Source organism: Tiliqua scincoides, chromosome 15, assembly GCF_035046505.1.
Source record: "Tiliqua scincoides isolate rTilSci1 chromosome 15, rTilSci1.hap2, whole genome shotgun sequence".
NCBI lineage: Eukaryota > Metazoa > Chordata > Lepidosauria > Squamata > Scincidae > Tiliqua > Tiliqua scincoides.
In genome coordinates, this window is record NC_089835.1 from 5,088,563 (window position 1) to 5,098,753 (window position 10,191).

At 53.7% G+C, this 10,191-nt stretch overlaps 1 protein-coding gene across 1 annotated transcript; it reads left to right on the forward strand.

Moving 5' to 3' along the window:
• The first annotated feature begins 216 nt into the window (after positions 1-216).
• Positions 217-8,395, forward strand: DEDD (death effector domain containing). The gene is made up of 5 exons (XM_066610219.1): positions 217-313; positions 3,091-3,480; positions 3,798-3,905; positions 4,931-5,077; positions 5,813-8,395. Exons 2-5 carry the CDS (start codon positions 3,156-3,158, stop codon positions 6,187-6,189), a joined length of 957 nt encoding a protein of 318 aa, XP_066466316.1. The 5' UTR covers positions 217-313; positions 3,091-3,155; the 3' UTR covers positions 6,190-8,395.
• Positions 8,396-10,191: the final 1,796 nt, after the last annotated feature.

The following is a 10,191-nucleotide window of genomic DNA, read 5'->3' on the forward strand; positions in this document are numbered from 1 at the left end:
AAGGGCAGCTGCTTGGGGCATGGACTGCTCTCGGTGCTGGAGTTGTTTGTTTAGATGGGAAGGTGTTGATAAAAATAATATTTATGTGTTGCTTTTCAACAAGAGTAGGTCACAAAGTGGTTTACATAGTAAATTAAATGGATATCTCAACACCTGAACTATATTTTGCTAAGACTTTTTTTTGCTCTTTTCTTTTTGTTTAATTTGAAAAGTAAAAGCAAAGCGGACTAGAGGCTACTTCGCCTTTGGCCACCTGGCCGCACAAGGGTCTGAACGTGGGGAAAGAAGCGCTGGACAAGACGACTGACCTCGGGTGAGTGCACCCTGATGGTTGAGGGCCCAATCCTTTCCAATTTTCCAGCCCCAGTGCAACTACAATGCAGCCCCGTGATAAGGGAACAAATGTTCCCCTACCTTAAGGAGGCCTCTGTGACTGCTGCCCCACTGCAAGATGCAGTGCATGCCCCATTGGCACAGTTGTACCAGCACTGGAAAATTGGGCCCTGAGTGTTGTTGCCGCTGAATCTGAAAGTAGCAGGTCAGGGTGACTCATTCCTTTCCATTGCTTATGAGCATAAATAGAGCAAGATTGTGGCTGGACCTGCCTTGCTGTGTAGGGCACAACCAGGTTTCTGGGGCAAGTGGCTGGGAGGGCACTTCCTTTCTGGAGCTGGTTCTTGGCACCACTTCACTGTTGGCTCTGATCAGGGTGGGAAAACTTGGTAATGGCAAAGGGAGCAGAGCTGCCTGTTGCCCGATTGTAGGAAGTGTCTTTGATTGCATCAGAAAAAGCGGCAGGGCGCGACCCACCCTTCTGAGGGCGCAATCCTAACCCCTTATGTCAGTGCTTTCCAGCACTGACATAAGGGCAATGCAGCTCCGAGGTAAGGGAACAAACATTCCCTTCCTTTGAGGAGGCCTCTGTGAGTGACACCCAACTGCAGGATGCAGCACATGTTCCATTGGCTGGAAAGCACTGACAAGAAGGGGTTAGGATTGCGCCCTTAGTTTCAGGGTGGGAAGACTGGATGGGTTGTTTCTGGGTCTTCTGCGCAGAATCCAGACGGGTCAGTGGGAAATTATTCTGGTGCGTTTGCGGCCCAGCTATGGACTCGCTGGTGGCTTTTTGACAACCCCTTTTGGTCCTGCGGTTTCCCGTCCCCATCTGTTAAGCTGGGGGTTTTCCGTTTGGAATCATGAGCAATAAGGGAGAGTTCCGGAAGCTTTATGGGATGGAGTAACTGCAGCCCCAACCTTTAAACCCAAGCAGAGATTCTGAACCGCACAGCCAGGCTGTGTTTGGGGGAGTTGTGTTGTGTCCAGGTGTTAAGCTGCAGCTTGTGAATGTGTGTTTGCAGACTTGGGACAGGCTCGTCAGGGATCAGCAGTGGCTCCCTGTCAGGTGTGTATTTGGCAGCAAATGGGGTTGTGTGTGTGTAGGACTCTAAAGGCTTGTTCAAAACCAGCAAGCAAGTGCTTTCTGTGGCTTGGGGTTCTCTTTTCATAAGAACATCAGAAGAGCCCTGCTGGATCAGGCCCAGGGCCCACCTAGTCCGGGTTCCTGTATCTCACAGCGGCCCCCCAGGTGCCTCCAGCAGCCACACGAGGCCATAAGAGACCTGCATCCTGGTGCCACTCTCTTGCACCAGGCATTCAAGGACGGCCTCCTTCTAGAACCAGGAGTTCGCGTACATCCATCATGGTTTGTAACCTGTGATGGGCTTTCCCCCCTGTCCAATCTGTCCAATCCCCAGTGTTTCTGTCCAAGCCCGTTTTCAAGGCATCTAGACCAGATGCCATCCCCACATCCTGTGGCAAGGAGTGCCACGTACCAGTTACTCACTGGGTCAAGAGATACTTTCTTTTGTCTGTTCTAACTCCCGACCCTCAATTTTAGTGGGTCTCCCCTGGATGAGGTGGATGTTCTAACCTTCAGCAGCTCTACCGTTGTCTGCTTCAGATAGAAATGCTCTCTCTCTCTTGCCATCACAAAAAACTTGAGCTAGCATTATTCATAGCAGAGAAACACGCTTTTATCATTGATATTATGGGAGTGAGAATTTCAGGACAGCGTTTTAAAAAAGTGGAGCTCAAACCCACAGGAACGAGAGTGCTACGTGTTGGTTTGCCCTTCTGCGATTGTGTAGTACGAGTCTGCTTCCCCAAAAACGTGTGTGTGTGTCTGACTGCTTGAGTGGCATTCATATTGGGGTTTTGATGGAGAAGCTGCCTGGCTGCCTGAGTCCCGTGGGTGGAGGAGAAGCAGCGAACTGGGTCGCAGACTAGGTCAGTCGCCTTGCTGGGTCACGGGCGGAGAGCTGGTGGCGGCAAACGGGGATAATCTGGGATCAGGGTCAGACTCGAGAAGCAAAGTAGGGCAGAATTCAGAAACGGGGCAGAGGGTGGAGGGCGGGAGGGCAGAGGGGGAGGCGGCTGTAGATCCCGGGGCTCACGCACCAGATCCCTTGTGTCAGACTGCTTGCTTCACCCTTCTGCCCAGCTGGATGGTGTAGCGTGATGGTCTTCAACCTTTTTCTTGCCACAAGCCCCCTAAAAAGTATGAGGCCCCAGAGCTGATTCTGCCTCCCCTCCTGAGATCTGATCTGCCTGCCCCATTTCCCCCTACTTCTTGTGTCTTCACAAAACCCTGTGAAGTTGCTGCCTGTGCCTTAGGAGTTGCGGGGCAAGGCAGCAAGAAGAGGCTGCGCAGCTCACAACCAGAACTAAGCACTTTTTTCTCACTTCCCTGCAAATGGTAGAAGAGAAGATATGCAAACCTTGATGATATTTTCAGGGGAGGGCCCAAGTGTCACACGGACCCCCCTTTTAGCAGGGACAGCTCAGCTGACGGAGGTCCTCGGGGAGTCCAAGGGTGATAAAGAGCTCTTGGGGGGTCGCAGTCAGTCTGTGGGCCTTGTGTGTGACACCCCTGGTCTAGGAGGATCTGCTGTAATAGACGGGGCTTGGGCAAGGTGACCTTGTGGATCCCTTCCCACTCTAGGATTCCACCCCTAAAGTGGGGTGGCCTGTCTCAGGTCCCCCCACCCCACTGCAGGCTGCAGAGCTCTGAACAGGCCTTTTTCTTTCCAGCAATCCTGATTCAGGATTAGTGAGGAAACCGGGTGGCCCACACAGGGCCCGGCAGCCCTGCCCAGATGGCCCCCTTGAAGCGGAGCCGCCAGCAGGCCTGGCCGGAGGAGGAGGGGGACCGGGATCACGGCCTCTACAGCCTGCATCGCATGTTCGACATTGTGGGCACCCACCTGACCCACCGGGATGTCCGGGTCCTCTCCTTCCTCTTCGTGGACGTCATCGACGACTACGAGCGGGGCATGATCCGGAGCGGGCGGGACTTTCTGCTAGCGCTGGAGCGGCAGGGCCGCTGCGACGAGACCAACTTCCGGCAGGTGCTGCAGCTGCTGAGGATAATCACCCGTCATGACCTGCTACCGTATGTCACGTTGAAGAGGAGGAGGCCCGGTAGGTGTCCTCCCCCCCTCCAGTCTGAGCCCATCTGGTTTCCTAAACAAAGCTGTGAGCGGCCTCTCTCCTGAACTGAGGGTGCCCCTGTCGGACCAAAGGCGAACAAGTGTCACTTAAAATACGTGGAACTTGCCGTTAATCTGTGGAACTCCTTACCACGGGATGCGGTGACGGCACCTGAAAGCCTGGATGTCTTGAAAGGGGAGTGGACAGATTGAGGGAGAAAAAAGACCACTCTCACAAGCGACAAGCCAGGATGTTCCAGGGGCAGCGTCCTCTACTTTCCAGTCACCCGACCCTTTTTTCTTTTGCAGTGTGTCCTGATCTTGTTGATAAGTACCTCGAGGAGACATCCATCCGCTACGTGATTCCACGGGCGCACAGTCGCATGGAGCATGTTCCCACCCACCACCACAAAGCAGGTGAGACTTTGGCGGGAATGCCGGGAGTCCTGGGGTGCACCCCTTCTCAAGGGCCAGCGTGCCCTCCACTGTGGGGCGCCCTGCTCTGTTCCCACACCTTCGTTGTAGCATTTGGGGCATTTGGTGGGCCGCTGTGAGATACAGGAAGCTGGACTAGATGGGCCTATGGCCTGATCCAGTGGGGCTGTTCTGATGTTCTTAACTACAATTCCCAGGAAGCCTTGCAGGTCTCTTGTTATCTGGTGTGCTCCCTGGGGCATTTGGTGGGCCGCTGTAAGATACAGGAAGCTGGACTAGATGGGCCTTTGGCCTGCTCCAGTGGGGCTGTTCTTATGTTCTTAACTACAATTCCCAGAAAGCCTTGCAGGTCTCTTGTTATCTGGTGTGCTCCCTGGGGCATTTGGTGGGCCTCTGTGAGATACTGGAAGCTGGACTAGATGGGCCTTTGGCCTGATCCAGTGGGGCTGTTCTTATGTTCTTAACTACAATTCCCAGGAAGCCTTGCAGGTCTCTTGTTATCTGGTATGCTCCCTGGGGTATTTGGTGGGCCGCTGTGAGGTACAGGAAGCTGGACTAGATGGGCCTGTGGCCTGCTCCAGCGGGGCTGTTCTTATGTTGTCTACCTAAAAGAAACGGAGCTCCTTGGGAATCCTCTGCCCTGTGACCCTGGAATCTGCCCTCATTTGCGGCTGATGATTTTGAGGCCTGGTTGTGTGACCCCAGCTGCCAGGCCAAGATGCCGTTGATCAGGCTGGACCACTGATTGGCCGTGTTCAGTACCGCTAGACAGGTGTCCGCCTGTATCCGCAGATATACTTACCCATTGGTTGTCCAGCCTTTCACAGCTATTACTTATATGTAAAAGGGGACATCTGTGCTCCCAGAGGCATTCTGGGAAGATACAGGAAGCTGGACTAGGTGGGCCTTTGGCCTGGTCGAGCAGGGCTCTCTGCTGGAATATATGTGGCCAGACAAACGGTGGCTTCTGGGCCTTCCGTCTGAGTGCCGTTCTCTGTGTCTTCCAGTGCCTCCACACCATCCGCTGGTCTGCTGCTCCTCTTCGGGCCCCCAGATCTGCACCAAGAGAGCTGGCCGGGGCAGAGCCCTCCTCGGGAGCCAGCGGAAAAGAAGGAAGTCGGTGACGCCAGACCCAAAAGACAAGCAGACCTGCGGTAAAGTTCTGAATTCTGGGCGCGTTTACGGCGCCTCCTCCATCTTCTGGCGTCCTCAGCATACCTCCCCCCAAATCCCCCCCCCAGGATTTGTCTTCTTCACAGTAGGGGGAGGGGCTTATCTCACCTCCTGGCCCTTGTTCAACACTCATTTGAGGTTGGCAGCTGGTGGTTCCTGGCTCTGGTTCTCCCTCCTCCATTGCCTGTTGCCATTGAATTTGCCCAAAGGTGGGCCATGGATAAGCTGCAGCTCAGGCCATGATAGTCTGTAGAGAGCTTCGTTGAGGCTTCCCTCAGTGGCATAGCTAGGGAGGCAGGGGGTACATTACGCTGAGTACTACGCCTTGAAGTGGTGCCAGCCTGCCCCTTTGAGTGCATGTGCCAAGGTGCCAAGGAGTCCTGAAGCTCTGGCGGGCTGTGCTCCAAGGAGTCCTGAAGCTCCCCAGGCCTCAGACTACCTCCCAGGCTCCTCTGGGGCTTCAATTAGCCTTCTGAGGCCTCCTTCAGTCTCTCCCTCCCAGAGTTTCAGCAGAAGTGACGCTGCTAAAAGGGTGGCTCTGGGAGAGTCCAGTTATAACGGAGGCCAGATAAGGCCCTTCCAGGGGCCACATGCAGCCCACAGGCCTTATGTTCGACATCCCTGTCGCAGAGAAGCCGGTTCTGAGATCTTGGGGCATATTGAAAGGCTGTGAGTGTTTTTTAAACAGATGCCGCTTTGCCTTCCTTTGCCTCCAGACATCCGCCTCCGAGTCCGCGCGGAGTACTGCCAGCACGAGACAGCCCTGGAGGGCAACGTCTTCTCCAACAAGCAGGACCCGCTGGAGCGCCAGTTTGAGCGCTTCAGCCAGGCCAACACCATCTTGAAGTCGCGGGACCTGGGCTCCATCATCTGCGACATCAAGTTCTCGGAGCTGACGTACCTGGACGCCTTCTGGCGCGACTACATCAACGGCTCGCTGCTGGAGGCCCTCAAGGGCGTCTTCATCACGGACTCGCTCAAGCAAGCCGTGGGCCACGAGGCCATCAAGCTGCTGGTGAACGTGGACGAGGAGGATTACGAGGTGGGCCGCCAGAAACTCCTGAGGAACTTGATGCTGCAGACGGCGCCTTGAACCGCGGGGTGCGCGTGCGCTTTTCTGTTCCCCCCTCTCCTCCGGCTCTTCTTTGGGATGGAATTTTTTTGCAGAAGTTCTTCCTTAGGAAGAAAACCTCTTTGAGGAACGAAGCCCTGAACTCCTGCCATATACGGAGTATGAAATACGTTTCATGAATACGTTTCCATGTGAGCCTAAGTGGTACGGTTGGCTTTTCTTTTTCCCCCCAGTTGGGAATTGAAAGGGGGGGCAGGGGGTGTTCGGCTGGGCCCTCCCGGCCCGGGGCCCCCCTTTCCGTAGGTCAGGTGTGCAATGTCAGCAGGCGCCCTCCAGGTTGTTTGTCCTTCTCTTGTGCCGTCTTTTTCTCCTGCTTTACCTTTTTGTACTGTCTGTTTCCCAACTTAGATCGACCCACGTTTTGCACCCAGCTGGTGCCCAGAGTGGGTGGCCCATCCCACGAGACTTGGATATGTCTCTTGATTTAAAACAAAACAAAAAAGACAGGAAAAAAACCAGAGCTAGAAGGTGCTGTTCTTACCAGGGAGAGCGTCTGGTGCCGGTGTTTCTTGTTCAAGCTGTGAGTTTGGGGGCGGGAAGAAGGGCTTTGGGGTCGTGCAACGGACTACGGGAAGCAGGGAAGTCTCGAAACCAAATCTGTCTGACCACCTGCCGTGACGGAGCCGTGTTCTCAAAGGCGGCCGCTCGAATCCTCTTCAGTTGGATTTTGGACCTGATCTTATGCAATTGGGGCGATGGATGGGGTGGGGGCCCTCCTTGAAGGCAGAGGGTCCAAACCTTGAAATAACGCCCGACTTTGACCTCTGCTCCTCCTGCTGAATCAGCTTCTGGGAAGGATAATTCACGTGCGTGAGAGTCCGGCCCTCATCTCTGGCTCGGTGTCCTCTTCGTGATTCGCGAAGCTAAACTGAATCCAGCTCTCCCGCCTGAGCACTTCTCCTTTGCCCCGGAACCCCCTCCTGGGCAGAGAGCTGTCAGCCCCTTCTCAAAAATCCACTGTGTGTGCCTTTCCCTCGGCCGCTGCTAGAGGGAACCTCTGCCTCCAAAGACAGGGAAGGGAATACGCATCGAGGTCGCTTTTCTCCTCTCCTACCCTGATGGGAACGTTACAGAAGGGTCCATGTAACCGGAGCAAAAGGACAAGGGTGACTGTGTGCACTTGTGCCTGGGTTCGCACTTACATTTGCATTATCTGTGAACGGTCGTGTAATATCCAGGACAGAATCCCCAGTCTAGAAATTTATCTTCCAGGTGTTTGTACTTTGGTTCCTAGGCCCAGATTCAGCCTGCTGCCCCAGAGGCTGTCGAGTGAAACCCCTTCTTTTCGGAAAGCCGGCTTTTGCGTGGGGGGGGGGGGTTCAGATCTCAGCTCCCCAGCTTCCATTTCCGTGAGTCCAGTGCCACAGCTGCTGCCTTCTGTTCATCTTTGTACAGGTTCCCCCCCCCCCACCACGCGTGGATTTAACTCACCATGGGTGTGCTGGGGGAAAGCCGCTTCTGGTTGACAAGCCAATTGGAAGAGGCTTTCTGAGGCCTCCGGCAGGCCTTCCAAGGCCCATAAAGGCCTCATTGGGCAGAAGGTCTGCTGGAGGCCCCAGAAAGCCTCTTCTGGTTTTGCTCACCAAACTGGAAGTGTCCTGAATTTGCAGATCCGCTCATTAGCATCTCCATGGGTGGGGGGGGGGCCTGGAACGGATCCCCCAGGGATCATAAGGGCGGATCTGTTATTTAAAAAGCTGCTGTGCAGAAAGAGTTTTGTGGAACTACAGAACTAAGATTTCCAGCATGCGTCAAAATGAAACGGGGACGAAAGCAGAGAAGCTGGAGAATGGGGGGTGGGTGCCTGGAAACTATTGTGGCATGGAGGGAGGGGGCTGAAACATGCTGTTACATTTTGGTAACGTGTGGTGCAGTGATGTTGTCCCTCTTCTCCCGCCCCCCCCAAGCTAATATCCTTCCAGCTTTGGATCAGTAAAGGTTGACTCTGAGGGGGGGGCCAGGTTGGAACGGCCTTGCTTGTGGGACATAAACGCATTTTGGGAAGGAAAGTCCCTATTCAAGTCCCCCCTCGCTTCAAAAAGGGATTTTGTTTTTAAAAAGGAATTGGATTTGCTGCTGGATAATTTTTTTCTCCTGTCAAAAGCTTTCCTCGTATTATGTTGCTTTCTGTTTTTTGTTTCATTAAAGGAAAAAAGTGTGACTTCAATTCGCCTGGCCCCTGGTTCTGCGGGAGGAGGGGGTGGGAGACTAGGGGGGACCCCCTTGGCCGTGGAGGGAGTCCTGTAGCTTCCTGGGTGCTGAAAGGGTCTCTTAAAATCATAAATGCTCACGAAAAATGTCCTGATTCTGTTGGAGCATATGGGGGTCTCCCAGTTTGTGGTTCTCGCTTTTGTTGTTGTTGTTGAATTTCACTCTCCTGCACCCCAAGCTGTCCTTTTTGGCAAGAGGACTCTACCGACCGGCCATGTCAACAGAACATTCACACTGGTCTATAGAATCTGGTGGGGTTCCCTTCTCCTGGACTATAACATCTCGAGGGAGGGGGATGAGAGGGACGTTTGCCCCCTCTCCAAAAGCCCCTGCAGGTAACAAATGAAGGCACTGATGTTAGCTGTTCCTAATACATGGTCTGCATATATTGGTGTTTCTGGGTCTGCCTCTTTCTTTTTTCTTAGTCGGCCCTCGGTGTCCACGGGGGATCTGTTCCTGGACTCCGCTGTGGATACCAATATCCGTGGATAATGGAATCCGCAGGTAGGGCATCCAGGACCCTCCCAGATACAACCAGAAGCGTCTAATGTTCAGATGAAACCGAAACCACAAGCACCTTCTGGTTGTATCCGGGAGGCACAGTGAGGTCCTCCAGACGTGGGTTGGGACCTGCATTGAGTCAAATTCATGGGGCCTGAGCCTGCGGAAAGGAGGGCCCGCTATACTCGCTTCTGCAAAGCTGGAGATACGACACAGGGAGGGGAGCAGGTTCTACGTTCTCGTCTAGCCTCCACCCTGTTAAGCTGCTCTTTTGGTGTGGCAAGCGTTCAAACATAAAACCCCACCCTAGCCTGAAATTGGTACAGTCCGAGAAAAGCTATACCACTTTGCTGGTTTGCAAAAGTTGGCCACCTCCTAGCAGCCCCCCCCCCGTCAAAATGTTCCACTTTGGTGTGCAAGTGTCTGCCTGTGTGTGCCACAAGCATGTTTTGGCAAGTGTGCAAAATCGCCCCTCTCCCTCACCCAATGTGCACATCACCTACACACCTGCTCTCCCTGTCATTTCAAGGAAGTTTTGGCACAGATTTGCGTAAGATGTGTGACTCCTGTATTTTCTAAACAAAAGGAACTTTCAGTGTAACTGGACATAACCCCAGTGTAGCTTTTGTTTTCCTTGAAATAATAAAAAAAAATCTGCCTTTTTTTTGCTCTCGCTGCCTGCTGTTTTGGGGTCTGAGTGCTGCTGTTCTGTTACGGCAGACCTTTTTTTGACAGATCCCTGTTGAGTCTACTTGGGCTCTGGGGCCACCAGATGTTTTCTTGAGGCCATCCAGCTTTCCTCTCCAGAGCGGGGAGTCCTGTGAGCCTTTTGCAGCAAGAACGTCAGAAGAACCCTGCTGCATCTAGTCCAGCTCTGGGCCATCTTCTGAAGCACGGGGAGGTTGTGTGTGGCCTACCTGTGCCTTAAAAGGCCACCTGGAAGCTTCTGAAAGCACTTCTTGTTTGCTGGCATGCACACACACACACCCCCACACACTGATTTCACTATCCACAGAATTCAGTAACTGCTGGGGTTCCTGGAATGGATCCCCCCCAGATACCGAGGGCCCACTGTAGTGCAAACGGCTCCTTGCTCTGCCTGAGGCCTGGAAACTTGATGAATTGGAAAGCAGCGTTCTGAGACTGAAACCTCTTCCCTAAAGCCCTGCCGTGGCACAGCTCAGAACGATGTAAACATTCCCATCCGTCAACTTCTGAAGGATAGAAAAAGTGGGGGGGCTAAATGGTGGT

Excerpts from the sequence above, each read along its gene's own strand:
- DEDD (XM_066610219.1), top strand. The coding sequence starts at position 3,156 with ATGGCCCCCTTGAAGCGGAGCCGCCAGCAGGCCTGGCCGGAGGAGGAG. Across the intron at positions 3,906-4,930 it reads CACCCACCACCACAAAGCAG|TGCCTCCACACCATCCGCTG; the intron begins GTGAGACTTTGG and ends TGTGTCTTCCAG. Across the intron at positions 5,078-5,812 it reads AAAAGACAAGCAGACCTGCG|ACATCCGCCTCCGAGTCCGC; the intron begins GTAAAGTTCTGA and ends CTTTGCCTCCAG.